This window comes from Myxocyprinus asiaticus, chromosome 21 (assembly GCF_019703515.2).
Source record: "Myxocyprinus asiaticus isolate MX2 ecotype Aquarium Trade chromosome 21, UBuf_Myxa_2, whole genome shotgun sequence".
Taxonomy (NCBI): Eukaryota; Metazoa; Chordata; class Actinopteri; order Cypriniformes; family Catostomidae; genus Myxocyprinus; species Myxocyprinus asiaticus.
The window spans coordinates 43,178,765-43,200,232 of record NC_059364.1 but is presented as its reverse complement, the minus strand read 5'-3'; the positions used below and the strand labels follow the sequence as shown (position 1 = coordinate 43,200,232).

At 38.8% G+C, this 21,468-nt stretch overlaps 1 protein-coding gene across 1 annotated transcript in view; it reads right to left on the bottom strand.

Moving 5' to 3' along the window:
- LOC127412310 (neuroendocrine convertase 2-like) overlaps positions 1-21,468 on the bottom strand; it is a 120,043-nt gene that overhangs the window by 52,199 nt on the left and 46,376 nt on the right. The window contains exon 6 of the mRNA XM_051648559.1: positions 4,809-4,885. Coding sequence (XP_051504519.1) covers positions 4,809-4,885 — 77 coding nt within the window. The remainder of the gene's footprint in view (positions 1-4,808; positions 4,886-21,468) is intronic.

Genomic DNA, 21,468 nt, shown 5'->3' with positions numbered 1-21,468 from the left:
AACTACACAAAACCGCTCTGCAGATTTCTGAAGAATTTGAATTCCTGTCATTATACCCATCCTCCACACCTTGTATGTTTTCAGCTACTTATAACAGTGTAGTACTCTCAGTTCTGTTTAAACCACATATATTCTGTAGAATTATGAGGACTTTTTTATGCACTTTTTGTAGCTCGAAAGCCCCTGTGAATATTCTGCAAAAAATAAATAAAAATAAAAATAAAAAAAGATAATAATGTTTCACAGAAGAAAGAAAGACTACAGTGTTGAAAATGAGGAAAACTAAATGACAGAATTTTCAATTTCGGGTGAGCTATTTCACTGATGTTGAACTTTGCTCTACTCAAATAGCAACCCACAGCAACACCAGACATGCAGCTAAACGCTCTGGAGAACAGCGAATCCTCAGGAGTAGCCCCAGCATGAAGCACAGCAATGCATCCCTCCTCCCTTGCTCTCAGACAGACAGTGCTTCTATTTATATATAAGTGTCTGATTATGCTGTGAGACTGCAGTTCAAATGATATGACTGTGGCTCTCTCAACATGCCTCAAACTGCTTCACACCTCACAACAACAGTGGAGAAAGAGAAGAGGAACTTGTCTTCTTTTTTATTTATTAGATTGTGCCTATACTGGATGTGCACTGTAAAAGATTTAACAGTCATTTCTTACAATAAAATACTATATTCAGATTTTTTATGGTGAAATTAATGCATGCCAGCTCATTTTCTTTGCTAACACAACACATTACAAAAATCAGTTTTGCAATATATTGCACATTGTTGGATAATAATGTAAATAGTTGTGGTACAGGACTAGTATTCCTTTGACTATGTAAAATAGTGTTTTATAAAACTGATGTTTCTGTCTCTAATATCTGATTGGATGTGGTACATTTGAAGCAGTTGTAAAATACGCAATCGGATTGAGATCTGGGGAATTTGGAATTTGAACCCTTCATCATGTTCCTCAAACCATTCCTGAATAATGTATGCAGTGTGGCAAGGCGCATTATACTGCAGAAAGAGGCCACTGCCATCAGGGAATACCATTGCCATGAAGGGGTGTACCTGGTTTACGTAGGTGGCACATGTCAAATTGACGTCCACATGAAAGGCTAGGACCAGGAAACATTGCCCAGAGCATCACACTCCCTCCACCGGCTTGTTGTCTTCCCACAGTGCATCCTGGTGCCATCACTTCCCCAGGTAAACGATGCACATGTACACAGCTGTCCATGTGATGTAAAAGAAAATGGGACTCATCGGACCAGGCAAGCTTCTTCCACTGCTCGAAGGTCCAGTTCCGATGCTCGTGTACCCATTGTAGGTGCTTTCGTCGGTGAACAGGGGTCATCATGGGCACTCTGACCGGTCTGGGCTACGCAGCCCCATACACAGCAGGGTGATGCACTGTGTGTTGTGAAACCGTAACCATCATTAAAATTTTCTGTAACTTGTGCCACAGTGGACCTTTTGTCAGTTCGGACCAGACGGAATAGCCTTTGTTGCCCTCACGCATCGATAAGCCTGGGGCGCCCTGTCGCCGGTTTGTGGTTTGTCCCTCCTTGGACCACTGCTGACTGGGAGCACCCCACAAGCCTTGCCATTTCAGAGATGCTCTGACCCAGTAGCCTGGCCATAACAATTTAGACCTGGTCAAAGTCGCTCAGGTCTTTACTCCTGCCCATTTCTCCTGCATTCAATCCACTGACTACGAGAATTGATTGTTCGCTTACCATCTAATATACCCAGACCTTGACATGTGGCCTTGTTAGGAGATGATCAACGTTATTTGCTTCACCTGTGAGAGGTCATAATGTTTTAGCTTATCAGTGTATATACTCTTGCATAATGATTGACAGTATAAAATGTACTAGCTCCTCCTGAACCTTTGTTTTAAGACTCCATTTGGTACAGTCTTAGTGATAGAAGGTGCAACAGAGTGATAGTTGGTAGAAATGTTGAGTTTTGAACTGTGCTGCACTGTGACAGAAGGCTTGACAATCTTCACTGACCTTCCCCCCGCGGGGCACCTTCTGTCCCCCATACATATACAAGAGAAATAACTCACACTCTCATGCAGAAGTATGCAGCCTAGTGCACAAATAAACAGCTTTGCAAGGGTGATTGTAGGAGTTCAGCTTAAGTGAGGCTCAGCCCTTCAGCTTAATATTCAAGGTTGTGATTCAGCTGAATATTTCTGGTGAAAGGTCACTAGTTCAAATACTGCTCAATTGTGAGGACACTTGGAAGGCAGCCTTGTTTCACTGCCTTCTTTTGCCATATTTTGTAGGATGCATCGAGTGTATCCTTCATGGCCTTCAATCACCCACAATCCTTTGCACATGTCCCAATTATTTAAAAAAAGGGTGGAAACCTTTTTGACACAGCTTACTTTTTTTTATCTCTCTTCAAGTTTATATTTGCATTTGCAGCAATGACAATATGTATAGGGTTCCGTTTTTTTTCATATTTGAAAGGGTTTAAATATAAATTCTAAGATCAGTGTCGCAAAATGTCTTATATAAAGGCTTTTTTTTTAGTGCCTCTAGCTTTGTGAATAAAATATTTTGCTAAAATAATTAAGGGATTAAGAATATGTTTCTCGTTTTCTGAAGTATTCTACACAAAGTAAAATATCACATGGTTCTAAGCATATGGTTTGCCATGTGCACTTTCTAGACCATCTCATTCTAGCACTGAATGCTGAGGAGGAGTCTAGCCTACAGCCTCCGAAGGAATGGTCTAGGAAGGACACAGCCTTACTAGGCTGCAGCCTTCCATTTGAGAAGCACCCTAAATCTCCACTTTCACTTTAACTTCCACATTCCTCTTCTTTTGTTTTTGGCGATTCACATGCTTCATGCATATCACCCTCACTGGGCAGGGAGGAGAATTTACAGTTAAAAAGGACTTAAATATTGATCTGTTTCTCACCCACACCTATCATAACACTTCTGAAGATATGGATTTAACCACTGGAGTCATATGGATTACTTTATGGTGACTTTATATTCTTTTTGGACCTTCAAAGTTCTGGCCACCATTCACTTGTATTGAATAGACCTACAGAGCTGAAATATTCATTTAAAATCTTTGTGTTCACAAAAAAAAAGTAATACACAATTTTTGGGTGAACTATCCCTTTAATCTTCACCTCTGGGCATTTTTGGTCATGCCTACACTGCTCTAATAAGAGTGTAGATGTAAGGGTTCAGCGCACTGTGGCACAACTGTTGTGTTAATGCAGCCCGGTTGAGAGCCCAGAGAGAGATGACTTAATGGGGTTACGTGTAAAGAAAATCAATACTGAGTTGCAATGACTCCTTCATCCAACCACTGCTAAGAAACACAGTTTCAGCTCCATGCACTTCCTGCCTACTAGAAGTGGGCAGTATGACCAAAATCTTATATCATTCTAAAAGTAAAAGTAAATTTATATACTGGTAACTTAAAGGGGTCATGTCATGAGGAATAAAACTGGATGTGGACACATCCACATCCAGTTTCCAGTATCATCCTGCACTGAAATGCACATTGCCCGAAATGCATATAAACAGTCAAAAACATCCGTCCAATGCATGTTTTCATACACCAACAATTAAAAGAGCGCAGATGCGCGAAAGAATGCGTCTATGATGCGTCTGTGCTCAAAACAGCAAGAGGCAGCAGCTGAATGATGAGAATAGCTTCTCCTCTTCAGAGTTATACCTTAACACCATGTCTTTTAAAAGCGGCCCAAGATATGTATCAAGCGGTCAAAGACATCTGTCTGTGCTTGTTTAAATACAAAAATAATTTTAAATAGTCCAGATGAGTTCCCTTTGGTGTTCAGGAATAGTGAGGCCACAGTAGGTCTATGTCCTGCTGTCTCTCACTCTAAGAACAAACTGAAGCACCAGTGGGCAGGGGACAAGGGTGCAATGATTTTAAGTAGGCTTTAATGTTTTTGAGCTGTAGAGGTGGTCATGAATGAATGTACCCCAAGTGACGTAGGGAAGTCGTGGAATTAGAGAATGAGGCGTTTTTGCAGCTTGGTTTCAATAAATGCTTTTTTAGACCTCTTATATGTCAAAATATCAAGGAAAATTTGATTCCTCATGACATGACCCCTTTAAGTATTACACTGGGTTATACAGACATTAAAAGTAACCTTAAGCCTTATTTTTCTATTATGTGCTAGTAATAACTGTTATTGCAGTATTAATTGTAGCCGCACATTGTTCTGTATTTTTAAGGCTATATCCAAACGTGGACTTGTCAAGATTCCCAATCCAAAATATGTCCTAATTTCAAGTCCTAATTCTTGATAAGAATGACTTTTTTTCTCTTTTGCATTTAAGCTTTTTGTATCTTAACGTGGCCCTTAATTGAATGTTCTCAATTTTTTTATACTCAATTATTATTCTTAGTTTACTTTATACTTGGTTCGATGTTATAATAACCTGAATGATTACTCAAACACTTGAAGCAATGTTTACATAATTGAGAAGCATTTGAAGAAAATTGTTTTAATGTTTTAATGTATTATTTACATGAATATGTAAGTGTCTAAAGAGACAAAAGGAGTGTGTTCAATAGCATATTGCTTATTTTTACTGTGGTATTGAAATTGATATTGATAATTGTGAAATTACTGGTATCGGTACAGATTACTGAATCCTAACCAACCTAGTATAACCTATACAGGATAATCTTAACAAGTTGACACATTTCTACTTCTGCACGGTATAAAATGTACAGTCATACCTTCGAGCACAACTGTGTCAAAGTCAAGCCCAATGACAGACCGAGCACTCATTACCTGTTAAACCAGTCGTCCGTGTAGCGGGGGTAAGGGTACGGGTCGTTGCTACTGAAGTCAAAGCTGGCTTCTGCATTCTGCAACAAACAAAAACTGTATAAGTCATCATGCTTTACAGACACATGAATTAGAGCCAATTATGTCAAAACAAACAATTAGCTGAATTTCAATCATTAGTCATTCATTATTTAGAACTCCTCTCTGGAATTCCCATTGTGCACATCTCTCTGTGTGTTCTGAGTTGCCCCTTATTAACAATAAACCTAGCTATTCGTTAATTAACTATCTATCCGCTCTAAGAGGTAATATATTTTGGCACAGCAGGAAGCATGACACTGAAACCTAAATTATGTGATGAAGTTTATTCAGCAAAACAACAAGACAGACACAAAACACAAGTGGGTTGGTGGTATGACCAGAATCTTTTTTCATGGTATGAGTAATGTTATATCACAATTGTACTGTAAATCCAACAAACAAATATTTTATATCTTAAATAACCATGTGATGGTGCTGTTTTTACACCTGTAAAATTCTGTACAAATGAAAGGTGTGTAATCTCATTTGATTATTTTTTTCCCCTTATGGACGCAAATTAAAATATATGATTATTAATAATAAATAAATGATATGTCTATTATCAGTCCAACTATAGCTTCACATTATGTAACACTTCAGTTAAATGCGAAAAATTTACAACAGTAAAACTAATGTAGTAAAACAGATCCCAGACATTTATTCCGTACACACATGAAATAATAATTTAGGGCAGTGGTTCTCAACCCTGTTCCTGGAGGCCCCACAACACTGCACAATGTGTATATCTCCCTTTTCTGACACACCCAATTCAGGTCTTAGAGTTTCCACTAACGAGCTGATGAGTTGAATCTGGTGTGTTTGATTAGGGAGATATCCAAAATGTGTAGTGTTGGGGGGCTCCAGGAACAGGGTTGAGAACCACTGATGGGGATACACTCCCAGATTTAAATGGTGCTTTCCTTCCCAAATCTTTGTGGTGTGTATGTGGCTAAGTTAGAGCTGACAAAAAAGAAAAAAGAAAAAAAAAATGAATCAATTAATTAAAAAAAATATGTATATGTATTGCACTTGAAATTGTAATTCTAATTAATTTCGGTTAAAGGCGTGAACACATACCTTTGAATCGTAAAATTCCCCGGGCGAAGATGGCGTGGGGAGACGTTGAGCACACGTAAAACCATATTCATTACAGCTGTGTATGAAGCACCACCCACACATAGGTCACTGCCAAACTAAGCAACTTCCTTCGAAGTTCTTGAGGAAATTCTTTGCCACCTGATCGGAATTCACGATCATGAAGATTCCCATTGAGATGACTGTACTTCGCCCGGGGAATTTCACCGTGCAAAGGTATGCGTGACGGCACTTTATATACTACTGTACAATAATTGCACTATGTGTACTTTACTTTATGTAGGCTACACTGAAAAAAAATAATATTTTGGAGTTAAGAAAATATAGCAGAAAAGATAAAGTACTTTCTACATTGAATAAGTTAGTAGTAACACTTTATAATAACTACACGGTATAAAGTATTTGTAAAGCATTAGTTTATAGTCAGTTGATCATTTATAAACTATTGTTTGTACATTAATAAGCTGCATACAAATAGTTTGTTATTTGTTTATATTCATTGTAGCAAATTATTTATTATTGTTTAATCAGTTCATTTACAGGCAGTTTCATATTTTTTTTAACATAAACAAGGCATGAATTCATAGTCAATAAAGAAATTATATATGTAATTAATTGTATTTACATTTAAATGTAACTAATGTATTTGTTACTGTTTTAGTAACACTTACTAATAAAGCAATTGTATTTATTTATTTTTATTTTTAATTATTACTTAATTTATAGGTCATAGTAAAGCATTGACTAATTACTAACTAAGCATTTTGTGTGATCTAATCTAAAGTGAGAACTGTATATGCCTAATTAAACATTTATTAATGATCCACTACTTTGAAAACTTGGCCCTGAAATAACCATCACCACAGCATCTCAATCACAAAGGCTCAAAACAGACACTAAAGCTTAAAAAAAAAAAAAAAAAAAAAAAAAAAAAGACAACACATAAGTACAGGAACAATAGTGAGAGAGGAAAATCTTTTTATTAAAAGAGATCCTCTAATTGCTCAAATGCCGCTTTAGCTTTGGCATTAAGCTTTATGAGCAGATTTGTTCTCATTATTGCCAATTAAAATTACTGTTTAATTCAGTTTCACCAGTGGACCTGCTGTAAATATTTCATTAAATTTAATCTGATTCCAGAAGGAAAGTCCAAAAATCCTGCTACAGTCTGTGCACGCACTCTGGAAACAGCCAGCACGTCACCATGGTCACATGACAGTGATGAAATGGCAAAAAAAAAAAAAAAAAAAAAAAATGGGAAGAAGAAAAAGAAGAAGAAGAAATAGGAAAGAGCATGTAATGTTATATTATTGACTTTAAATGATATTTTGCCAATTCAGTGCCTATTAAACTTCATTAGTGAAAATTTCCTTACTATGCTGCTGAAGTGTACGAGCGACGTTGACGCCGTACATGTTACTTTTCTCAGCGCTGGGATGGATGGAACAATAACAGTAGCTTGTGGTTACTGAATAGGGCATTTTATGTAATTATTTTCCACAGATTGCAGGGGCGGATTTGTACCTCAGATACCAATCCTTGTAGTAAAAAGATATAAGCACAGTATTTAATGTACAAATGTCTGCAGTATGACAAATACATCCTAAGGTTTGAATACTGATCAACGAAGAATTCCCCTTCCAGGATTCAGGCCGGGAGGCGCTCCCTTCAGGAAGACACATTTGCCTCCCATAGAAAGCAATTTTTAGCCAAATAATCACTTTGATGACAAGTTTCAATGAGCAAAATTAGATATTCAATACATCAACAACTTTTATTACTTACTAAAGAAAATGCTAATGTTTGCAAGGCATAAAAAAATAGGACACAATGAAATATTTTTTCCCCCCTAATTCTGCTTTGTTTTCCCAAATTCTGTTTTCCATTTTATTTTTACTGAATTCCATATTTAAAAGATTAATTATTTTTATCAAAAATATGACTAATCAAATGAATTCATAAAGAGTTCATCAAATTAAATTATTTGATCAAATAAAGTGCTTCATTAAAATCTTCACAGCTGAATCTAAAACAGTTATTTTTTGTCAAATAACGTGAGCAAAACAGAGAATAACTGTATAAATTAAAAACTTACAGTACATTCAGTACAACAGCCCACTTGCTTGTGAAATTTGCTAAAATATAATTATTCCTGATATAACAGTAATAATAATCTTTATTATTATAATAATAACAATAATAATAGTAATAATAATAATAATTATTATTATTATTATTAAAATGAATAAAACAAATTTACTATGCAGTAGTAATATATTTTTTGTCATAATTTCTTCAATTTCACACATCCATTTAAACCAAACTTTATTTTGATGGATCACTTTGTCAGTTTCTGTCTGTTTGACGGAAGTTTCACACCTCTGGATAAGCAGTTCGCTATGTGGTCGTTTGATTGTTACACCGTAAGAGGCTGCAATTTCATTAAATAAGCAGTCTGGAATGTGTTGCATGCTTTGCTTTAAATGAGCTTTTTGGTCTCTGTAATCTAATACACAGATTACAGAAGTCATAATGTGATGTTTTTAGTGGATCAACACCTTCACACATCACTTTGAAGCGTGCAACACAAGAGAACGTCCTGGTTACTTTTGTAACCTCCGTTCCCTGATGGAGCGAACGAGACGTTCTGTCAATATAGTGACACTAGGGGTCACTCTTGGGAGCCCTAAACACCTCTGCTTTTTGAAAAAAGGCCAATGGGAATTAGCGAGTGGAATTTTCATGCCACTCCCCCGGACATACAGGTATAAAAGGAGCTGGTATGCAACCACTCATTCAGGTTTTGTGCTGAGGAGCCGAGACAAGGTCCCGGCCATTTCAGCGGGTAGTTCAGTGTTGTGGTAAGAGGGACACAACGTCTCATTCCCTCCATCAGGGAATGGAGGTTACGAAAGTAACCAGGACGTTCCCTATCTGTCACTCACTCAACGCTGTGTCGATGTAGTGACACTAGGGGTCTCTATACAAAATGCCACAACTAGCTGAACTGTGTTACGTGGACTGTGTTACGTGGATGTATTTCGAGTGGAAATACATCACATGGTCTTACCGAGTCTATGTCATGTGGAGAAGTCCCATGGTAGGTCCTACCCAATGGGGGAGGAGTTCTACAAACACGGTGACCGGGGGCAGAGGAACCTCTGCCCACGGAAGACGCAGTTTACCAACAGGGAAACGATTTAGTGGAAGATACATCACATGGGGTCACCTATGGAGAACCAGCGCATGTGGAGCACCTACCCCAGTACAGGGCTTAGTTAACACATGTACTGGGCCGGCAGCGAGATTCTCCGCAAACTCGTCTGTCACAGGGCTAAGGAGGAAAGTCATCCAGGGATCACAACTTGTGAACACGACTGGGAGTCAAAAGCGCATGTCTTCACCTCATGGGAGGGGAAAGGCGCTATGCGCAAGCGGTACATCCGGCCAGCTGTCCCAGAACTTACCCGCTCGTACCTGACAACACATGGGATGAAACTGGCTCAACCCGGAGATTAAAGAACCTCGCAAAGGTGTTGGGTGTTGCCCAGCCCGCTGCTCTGCAGATGTCTGCCAAAGAGGCACCACTGGTCAGGGCCCAGGAGGCTGCTACACTTCTAGTAGAGTGGGCTCGTAACCCCACAGGGGCGGCACGTCCTGAGCGTGATATGCCATCACGATGGTGTCATTGACCCTGTGGGCAATCCTCTGTTTGGAGACAGCACTTCCTTTCCGCTGTCCACCAAATTTAGACCAAGAGCTGCTCGGAGCTTCTAAAGCTCTGCGTGTGATCCAAATAGATGCGTAATTGAGACTGAGTCCAACTCCAAGTCGAGAAAAGAGATACCCTGAACCGGGGAGAGCTTGCTCTTTTCCCAGTTGACCTGAAGCCCCAGTCGGCTGAGGTCCCTGTGCGCACACAACACATCCCGAGAGTGAGCTATGATTAGCCATTTGTCGAGATAATTGAGGATGCGGATGCCCACTTCTCTTAGCGGGGCAAGGGCTGCCTCTGCGACCTTCGTGAAGACGCGAGGGGACAAGGACAGGCCGAAGGTGAGGACCTTGTACTGGTACACCCAGCCCTCGAAAGCAAACCACAGGAAGGATCTACCACCGCGAACCAATCTTGATGCTGGACGCTCGCTAAAATGCGTTTTTGTGTCAGTATCTTGAACGGGACTCTGTGCAAGGCCCGGATCAGTACTTGCAGGTCCAAGATTGGCCACAACCCACCGCAACCCAAGCGCGAGCCACGCGTCCAAACTCCAGGCGAGGGGGACCAAGGGGATAATCACGCTGGATGTACCGGCGGGTGGGGCCTCGCGTCGGGGCGGAGCCTGAGGTGCCACGTCGAGGGGGCTCGAACCCCGTGGCCATGCTTAGTCCAGAGACATCGAAGCATTTACCTGGCTCCTGACGCCCACCATAAGATTGGTCGAGGAGGGGGGAGGATTGGTCGAGGAGGGGGGAGGAGGAATATCTTCCCCGCAGTCCATCAGAACCAACCCGGTGTGGGCATGTTTGTGCCACAGCTGGGCGCGCAGGGGCGGGGGGTCTGCTGCTGGAGTGCCGAACATGCCGAAATGGAACGGTGGATGACAGTCGTGACGACGGCCGTGCACACCTGACATGTGACCCAGGGAACAAGAAAACCACTCTTTTGTTGACGTTTTGGGTACCACAGCCTCTTGGGCATGCGGCAAAAAAATTAAACAAAAGATTCTTCTCCTGGCCCTCCATCAGGCATGGAGTGGTGTGTCTACCAGCTCCACTCAGGGGCGCTTCCTCATCACCCGATTTCTAATTCACCACACCTTCACTCAATTCATTCTCTCATCACTGCCTGCATAAATAAGTTTGTGAAGCTTCTCTTCTGTGTGATATCACCTGTACCATTGATCTCACTGTGTAAACACTGTAAATCCTGTGAATCTCAGTAAATGCTCTCGCACTTGGTTTCACTAACTACAACTTGTGTGGCTTGAATTCCTGACAGTCATATAGCCTATATATTTCTGCTAAAGAAAAAGCATAAGTAGATAACCAGTGATGTAGTGGTAAAAAAAGGTGGGTAAACTATGAATTTCTCCAGATAATTTTGATATGACAAATCATTCATCAATATAATCGAAAACGTATTACATTTTTAAACTATATCAATTAATTGTATTTGATGCAAGTCTACTAAAAAGGAAGGCCTAGTGTAGGTAATTAATCAGGTTATTAATTGGAGAAAAAAAATCATATGGACTGAACACACATTCCACCAAACACTGCAAATGTTGATATTAAAATATTTTTATTCACATTAATAATTATCTGATATGGGCTACACTGCAAATACAGTAAGTATATTGAAGCACTAAAGAGCACTAGTGTAGATACAAACTGTATCATAAACAATGTATTAATGTACAATACATAACTGTTACACATGAAATCGGTGACAACTAATATTTGCAGTTTATCACATTTGTTTGCAGACCTCATTGTCTGAACGCTTGCCGGAAAACCAAATAAAACTAATCATTTTGACTAATTGAAGTCAGTATGTTGGCCACATTCAAAATTCTTGTCTGCATGTGTGTGTGTTTTTAATCACAGATTTCAATGGCAATGACAAGAACAACTATTAGTTCCTCTTTAGGACAACAATGCCCAGAGTGCCTCTTTGTCCACATCCAGAGGTGTTGGCTTACAAGTGCGTGACCGCGTATCAGAGGTTGGGTAGTTCTACATCGTATAGCTTGCACAAGGATGAGCAGAGTTTTCTGTTGGATAGATGAATCATTGCATGCTTGCAAGGCAAATCGAGCATGCGCAGGCGAACATAACGAGTATACTTCGCCTGCCTGAGCAATGCTGGGAACGTGGTAATAAGTAGGTAAACAATAATTAATCAAATGAAAATGTGAGTAAACGCTATTTCACAAATAAAAAGGTGCGTAAACGGCATTTACCCTCCACTACAACCCTGTAGATAATGCAATGGCATTGCTCCAAAATAAAGGATGGTTATTTACTGCAGTAATGTTTTTTTATTATTATTTGGAAATTATAAAAAAAAAAAAAATGTTAATATTGTTTTGAAATTGTTTTGGATTGTTTTGGTTTGTGAACAGCGCTTGGTCTGTGGTCTGTGCAAGTTTCTATTGTAAACAATGACACGCTTCCTGCCTCCTCCTCCACGTGACGCATGACCTTACCAACGAGCTTACGTCATCCCTCTCATGAGCGCACGTCACAGAGATGTACGGAAGCGAACATTTGTAGTTAAAAAGTATATAAGGATTGTTTTATTTCTAAAAATAATCAATTGTTTGGGTTCAGAAGAACTTTATTTGTCGACTGGAGTCGTGTGGATTATTTTGTTGCACCCTAAATATGCATTTGAATATTGCATTGTTTAAAGGAGGAGGCCTGAAATGAAATCCTAAAAATCTTAAATTCTGTTTTGATGAAGAAATAAACTCCGATACATCTTGCCTGAGGGTGAGTAAATTATAAGCAAATTTTCATTTTTGGGTGAATTATTCCTTTAATTGCTGTTTTTATCAATAAATCAAGACATTGCCTAAACGGTCAAGCAGCATGACAAACAAAACTGTTATTTTAATAATAAATAAACAGAATTTTTTGATGCAACAGAAGTAGATCTAAATTGAATGCTGTAATTGAAACTTTTCACAATAATTTAATTGTGGCAACTGAAACTGTAATCTTGATTATTTATCTACTGCTAAAAATATTTTGGCAAAATCTTGCATGGTTAATACCATCATACCAGCCAGCCCTAACACAAGGAAACAGATGCAGTAGCTGTAAACATCTGTCACAGACACATTAATTCAGCAAATGCAATCAACAAATGGCTGTCTTTGGAGCGGAGCAAGCAAAGGCAGGCAGAACCCTTCAGAGACCTGCACAGAACCTTCAAGATCTCGCTCTTGCTGCATTCATCAATGGTTGCTTGCTCCCTCGCTCTGGTCTTAACAGCTGTTCTCACCACTGTACTGGTTGTAGAGGTCAGCATGGGCCTTAAAATGAAACCCGAACCCGACCCGTACCCGAGACCAGACCAGACATGATACATCAGATTTTAAGCCCGAACCCGACCCGAAGCCGAAATGGCTTACTATCTAATTTTGTCTTCTAGCAAGTACTGTTGCAATAGGCTGTATTTTATGCAAGCATATAATCAACATTCGTAACACTACTGAAACAGTAAACATACACAGTTTGAACAAGGCACAGCAGCCCCTTAGTACACTAGAGCAGAAGGGGAAGAAAGCATTGCCTTACCGTTTATGCACTGAAACTTCACTTGGTACAGAACGATCTGGAATAAAATGAAAATGCAACAGTCCCTTCCATGCAGCCTGAACTTGTTCAGCACAATGAATCTTTGTGACAACTGTGCAAAAAAACAATCTAGGCAGCGCAAAGAATGAAACAGAGTGCAGGTGTCTCAACATGCGTTTTTGAAAACTTTTTAACTTGTCATGGTGTTTAAAATGTGCCGGTCCTGCATGAGACATTCGTCCAGCATGTCTTTACATAGGAAAATAATGGGAAAACAGAACAGATGTGTGAACGACCCCAAACTTGTCCATTCGCGCATCTATGAGTGAGAGAGCACGTGCGCGAAACAAGTTCGGAACAAACCCGAACCCGACCCAAACTTGAAGTCCTACTTGAAAAACTGACCCGAACCCAGCCCGAAACCCGTATGGTTCTCAGGTCCCATCGGGCCTGGGTCGGGTTGCAGATCTCTAACTGGCCACTATACGCTCTTTCATGTGAAACATTCATTACCCAGAGAGCATGGCCTTCGTTAGCCCAGAGTTGAAAAGATTGCTCACTCGGATAATCAGTGGTTCCTGGCTGATGAGGATGCAGCCTGGCATTTAACGGGATGAGTCAGTGGGAGACAAAGGGAGGCCTCTTGTTTTTGAGACATGCCCGGCTTAATGACATGCTTGGAACAGGTGACTGGGAGAATGGCTTTTGGAAGTTTTTCATACTGGCGATCCAGGGATGACACTGATCATGGACACTAGACCCAGGTAAATTAGATGCAAATGATCTTCCTTTACTAGTGGAGCCATCTATGAGTAATGTAGTAATGAGAAGTTATGGATGTGAATGTCTTCAAGCAGTTATTGTTCTGAGCATCAGCAACTATTAGGAAAATCCATGCCATGACTCATAGATAATAGTAAGTTTTCACTTAGCATTGTTTTTTTCCCTGCTGTCCCCGACTCTATCAGAACTCCACATGGGAACAGAGCAATAAACTATGGCAAAAAATGAATCCTGCATCCTCTCTATAATTTACATGGCACAGTAACTATAACTGGCTATCTTAAGAGCAGAAAAACATGACACTGAGATATTAAAAGCCATCTGCACTCAGAAGAAAGTAGAGCATGATAATAGAAGCACTCTCAGAGAGAGCTGTTCCAAGTGCTCCTATTGTCTATAAAGGGAGGGGGTGACGAACAGAGAGCACAGGAACAAATAACACATCTGCTTGCTGTGTGCCTGCCTCCATAATCCATCACCACATTCATGGAGATTCAGATCACTCTTCATGTCGTTCAAGTTATTGTGGCATTCCCTGCAACTCCCACTAAGTGTAGAACATATTCTTCTCTCTGCTCCCCAAAAGAGAGTTTATTAATGGAGAGAGCAAGATGCAAACATGAAATTGCTTCAGGGCTTTTAAACATCATCAATGAAACAGATGATGTAAAGTCAACTGGTCATCATTAATAGTGGTACAAATGTCTGACTTGGTTAGAGAGGCTCAGAGGCTGTTTCTCAATGTGTGTTCTTATGCGTTCGTACGTTCTAGTGGACTCGTTCAACGTCATCATTCACTGCCGAAACGTTCAATTCCAATACTCAAGAACAAAAGAACCTAGACTGCATAAAATTACCTGGATGTGTTCTTGATCAGGCCAAATATCGAGGTTGCATCGGATGGTGTCTTGGTAAGAACTCATTTGAAGTCCTAGAAGTCATTGCAGCGCAACAGGTTTTCCTTCAAGAGTTTCCCGCTGTAAGCTCGCCTAAGTCTGAGGGCTCGTGAGAGTTTTCATACTCCACCAACATTTGTTGTTTTGTTGGCAATCATTTTAATAAAGTAATAAACACATGGAGGAAACAAGTGTTAAACGACTTTATTCTTTCAATGTGTGACTAGTTCTGCAAAACCTCACTGGTGTGATGCTAATAATGCTGTCACTGGTGTGTGATATTGCCAGTAGTTCTCTCACCGGCTACAAATGTGCTGGGACTGTCAATTGTGCAACAGGAAGATTGCAGCACATCTTAAAACTCGTATAGAGACTTTCTACGTCCTCTTGTCCTTCTGAGTTCATTCTTTAAATTTAGTAAGGCAAGACTGGTTTTAATGAAAATGCAAGTCAGTTCTCTGCATTCTTGACTAGAGGTCGACCGATAGTGGATTTTGCCGATACCGATAACCAAGGTGGTGGAAAAGGTAGATAAACGATTAATCGGCAGATCATTTTTTTTATAGAATGATAAAACATTTCTTAGTCTTTCCTTACTATGACAGGAACAGACGTTGAGGCTACAAGAGTCCAAAATTAATAAAATCCCAAAAAGCAGTTTAGTGTGCAACCAAAATCCCAATAATAACCAGGAATTTTATGATTTGGTGCATAATGCTGGACTTTTAATTCTAAACAAGCCAGAAATACACCAGGGACTTGGCTCCGTTACAATGCTCTATATGTAAGTATTTACCAAATTAAGCTTTTTATAGCTTATATATTTACCAGATGAGTTTTGTATGTACAGTATATACAGTATAAGAATATATATATGAGGTTTATTGATGAGGAATAAAAAAAATAAATCTTGGCAACTATCAGCAGAGATTTTTGCCGATAACCAATAGTTCCAAAAAGCAACTATCGACACCGATTAATCTGTAAACCGATATATTGGTCAACCTCTATTCTTGGCATTAGGGAACACTAATAGATTCAACATTACTATACCTACATTTTTGCTAAATTATTTTTAAGTGCCTCGTTGTACGCATTGTATCATCGTATGTATCCTTCCCCAGTTAGGTGATCAGATAATGCACTGTGATGAGCTCAGTGGAAAAATAAATCCAGTGAGTGAGAGAAATTTTTATTATACATAAGATACTTACAATCCATTCAGTACTGAATAGTATTAATACAAATTTTACCCAAAATGTATGTGTACTTTGTATATTTATGCCCATTAAAATATAGCATCGTTCCTCTTGCATCACCTGTATTGAAATAAGTTGCGAGGCGATGCTCCTGTGCTCTGCGCATGAAGAGCTCTATTTGAATGACAGGTGGAGTTGCTGCCTATGTAGAGCGTTGCAAATCCCTCTCTTATGAGGCTCCATTTTAGTTAGGATCCTGCCATTGAAGACAGTTGCCTTTGTAGCATGAGACAGTGGGGCAGCTCTCTAAGTTTTGGAACAGACTCTTAGTCTATTCAGTTGGAAAACATTTATACATTTAAATGATGCAATCTGAGGAGCATTTGAACAGTGGTGAAACACTTTCTTATGATGTGTTACATTCATATGAGTAGACAAAGGGCACTTTCACACTGTTATGTGTGAAAAGGTGGATATGACGTAATGGAAGCTTAATAGAGAGAATCCACATACGATCAGAAAAAAGATGTTATTGTGTATGCTCTCTGGGGTTTTGAAGTAAGTTTGGAGCAGCAAAAGTAGTTAACCTTGTGTAAATTGTCGTATGAACATTTAGCTTTATGCTAAGCTAAAATGCTATTTCTAACCTTTTACTTGCACCTGTTATCAGGCACAATTATATGTTTTCAGTGGCAAGAAAAAGTATGTGAAACCTTTGGAGTGGTTTTCGGCATTAATTTGTCATAAAATGTGACCTTCATCAAAGTCACAAGTATAGACAAACACATTGTGCTTAAGTTAACAACACACAAACAATGATAATCTTCAATATCTTTATTAAACATACACAGTACTGTGGAAAAAGTAAGTGAACCCTCGGATTTAATAACTGGTCAATCCTCCTTTGGCAGCAATAACCTCAACAAAGTGTTTCCGGTAGCTGCGGATTAGACCTGCACAACGTTCAGAAGGAATTTTGGACCATTATTCCTTACAGAACTGCTTTAACACTTAGGATCTGGTGTGAACGGCTCTCTTGAGGTCATTTCACAGCATCTCTATTGGGTTAAGGTCTTGGCTCTGACTGGGTCACTCCAAAAGGTGGATTTTCTTTTTTTGAAGCCATTCTGTAGTGGATTTACTTCAATGTTTAGGGTCATTGTCCTGCTGCTGCTAACCCAACTTCTACTGAGCTTCAGCTGGCGCAAAGCCACCCCAACATTATCCTGTAGGATATCTTGATAAACTTGGCAATTCATTTTTTCCTCAAAGAGGGAAAGTGGTCTAGGCCCCGAAGCAGCAAAGCAGCCCCAAATCATGATGCTCCCTCCCTCCACTTCCCTTAAGTGAAAGTAGCTCTAATCCACACCTCCAATCTCGTTTCATTAATCGGATGCCAGGTTTGCCAACTCCTAACTCTAAATAGCTTTTGTTGATGTCATAAGCCTAGGGGTTCACATAATTTGTCCAAACTACACTGTGAAGGTTTGAATTATGTGTTCAATATGTACAAGAACAATACAATAATTTGTGTGTCATTAGTAAAAACAGATTGTGTTTGTTTCATTATTGTAACTTAGATGATCAACCAGATTTTAAGACAAATTTATACATAAATGCAGGTAATTCCAAAGGTTTCATCACATACTTTTTCTTGCTACTGCATATATTTTTTTCTTAACTATGACTTTTGATATAACGGCAAATATGTACTGCAAAAATGTTATTCTTGATATGAATTTTTGTACTGTTTTCCTGTAAAAAATATTTAAAAAATTCTCAAAACAAGATGAATTTACTTTATTTTGTTTTAGAAGAAACATTACAGAAACATTCAGAGTTTCTGCTGCTTACAAAGCTCAGTCGGCCTCAATACAATATTGCAACATGGTCTCGTAGAATCACGTTACTATTAGGGCTGTCAAATGATTCACATTTTAAAACAAATTAATTACATGATATGTCAATTAATTAATCAAATTAATCACAATTAGTTGCATATATAAATATTTGCTGAGATAGGCCCCCAAATAAAAATAACTTAATATCTATTGATTAAACAATTATAAATAGAATACTTCAGATAATTAAAATACATAACATTGTTGTGGCTGACGAGTAAAGCATTGATTAGACAATACAAGGCCATATATTCTTTATTTACATTTCATCGAACATAAGCCTATCACTGGCCTATAGTCCACAGCAACTGTCCATTCTGCAACTGAATTCATCAATCTGTCTGAGGTAGACTTATTATAAGGGCTTTTCTAAGGACATGTCTATGTCACATACGTGAGACAAACACTTTTGGAGCGTCTTACTTTGCATCGCATCATAAACACAGCATTTTTTGGACACTGTGTCAAGTTAAATGTAGTTTGAAATGTTGAGAAACACGTCTCGAGACCCCTGCACTCAGACTTGCGCTCTGTCCAGATGTGCTTGAATGCAAGGACGCGTCCTCATCTTGTGCTGTCTGCTGTCACTAAAGTGTGGTTTGCTCCTGCATAGCTGCTCGTTGCCTCTACAGCTAAATTTGTGTTTACTGCCCCCTACTGAGGTGGTACTTCAAGTGTGAATTGCTCCGATGGTAGGAATATTCCTTATTACGGTCCGGGGTAATGAATAATTGCGTAAAATTAATAATATAATTAATCGCAATACATTAACGTGTTAAATCGACAGCCCTAGTTACTATACTAACATTTTTGCAAAATGATTTTTATGTGGCTTTTTGTACGTATCAGTGTGCACATTCTCAAGTAATTCTTAAATACACACCAATCCTGCACTATAAACGTCTCTGCTGCACTCAAAATGCAAGATGCACAAATAAAATTTTGATTTCATTGCAATGACAGTCACGCATCAAACAGCCAACTATTCTTAATACAAATATTCTACCCCTGATCCAAGTTTTTATGCAAAACATTCACACAACACATTTGTGAGGTCAATGTTCAAATACATTATAACAACCTTGTGTGTATGACATCACTTTATCACCATGGTAACCAAATACCATGTACATTGAAAGATACACATAATGCATGCAGAATTCAGCAGCATCTGAGGCATGCTGCGGTCTGCTCTTTGGCAATCCTCCATTTGGCTGCCGCCTTGAGATTGCAGTTAGGAAGCAATGAATTAAATTCAGTCCCCTGTCAAAAAATCCTTCAAACGATTATGCTAATTTACTCCTCATTAGTCGTTATTAGGCAAATTATCCTGAATCTATTTTTAACCTCACACATTTCAGGCATGAAAAACAAACGTTTATATCCTGTATATAGGGTAGTTCTGCTACACTTCTGTTTAACAGCTGTTAAAAATCAAAAGTTATCTAATTTTCTTACTCTAAAAAAATATACTGAGATTTATGTTTAAAACAAGAAAAAAATGTGTTAAGAAAAATAAATGTAAACTAAAAGGCTAAACAGGGATAAAAGGGAAAAAAGTACATTTTACCTGTTTTTTTTTTTTTTTTTTTTTTTTCTAGTTATAAGCATAAAGCTTAAAAACACAGAGTAAGAAAATGATTTCTTGTAGAGTGTGTAGAACTGGGAAGCTAAGCTGAAGTCTGGGAGAAATTGATGCTAAATAAAACAGTAGTAGAGGAGGACATAGTGAATTACTGTTTCAGCTCGGCCCAGTTGGAGACATCAGATGAGTGCAGCATCCAGCAGCAGCATCCACCAGCGCAGACAAACAGTGGTTATTTTATTCATCCACGGTCCACATTCAAAGTTTCTGCTAATCACAGAGCTCAGATGGTCTCATAGAACCACGTGACTATAATTACATTTTTGCAAAATTATTTTACAGGGCTCAATATACATACTGCGGCAGTTTCCTGGTGAAATGAACACTAGACGTGCTACAACAACAATAACTTTTATTTCGACAAATAGCTATCAAAATGGCACATTATCGGTTCATGAACACATACTTTTTGTTACATCTTACATGTTACATGTTACTTGTTACATCTTATGACATCAAAACACTTCTACTATAGCACATGATTTGTAAGGCAATACACTGTAACATTTGCATTACATAATCAACTACATTTACAAACGTGTTCAAGCGCAGTCACATTGCGCAGTAGCTCAACTGAAAGAGCATTGCATTGCGACGCTGGGGTACAAGTTAGTGGTGGTGATTTTGATTCATTTCAGTGACTCGATTCTTTTGATTCCATTCACCAAAAAGATTAGTTCAGATTAGTTCATTGATTCGTTCACTGCCCATATCTTGAAGTTACACCTTTGCACCTGCAGATGGCGCCAATTGACCATCTTTTAAGTAATTACATTGGACCGAAAGCATTCATTCACGACCAGAACAAGTCTAATGATCCTTTATTAAAATTCTACTAAGATACTTCAGCACTGCAGTGTTAAAGGATCATAAGTCTTTCCCCACAAATGACAACAAAGCATATATATCATACTGTGAACTGCTGAGCACAACTTTTTATCAAGCTATACAAAAAAGGACAACAATACTAGCCTAAAAATAATTATAAGTTTCAGTAACATCCATATGTCATTGTAATGATTGGTCATCACTCACTTTTATTCATAATTCATCCAGCCCCTTTTCTTGTTGAACTCATGCACGAGTTTACCAGTACATTCAGCTCGTTCACGTCACGAATGAAATGACCAACTAGTTCAGTTAATGGGTGTATTTATTCAGTGTGTCCAACCAATGATATGCTCATTCACAGCCCACTCTCTAATGCCATTAGCTCACGCTGAAGTCAGTCTTTTCAAGCACGACAAAGCATTTGTGTTCAAATGTACAAAGACAGTTAAAAAATAAAGTTTAAACACCATAACCGCTTTCACCATAAATGGCAATTTTTTATTCCCTGTATTTTGTCAAATGCTGGGCCTAATTATTACTAAGACAAAGAAAAAGTTTAAGAAAAGCCTAAATATCTTACACTGTGCATCAAAGCACAACATTTCCATCTGTAATTCATGTAATTTTTACTGTACGTCTTCAGTCATTTTCACACATTCATAAATTGGGGATCATGTTTTAAGAATACCTATAAACTTGTCTTAAGTGCTTTTCACCTCTGTCTCTCCTTGTTGTACGTGACTGACTAACATGCCGAACTGAACGAACGACACGCCTCCTCTCATTCAGTCATTCTGCAGATTCTTCGTTCTCAAGTCATTCGTGAACGAGTTTATTAGTATATTCAGTTCGTTCAAGAATCACTGCTCATCTTGTTCAGACTCAAATGACCGACTAGTTCAGTGAAGGGGCGTATTCATTCAGTGG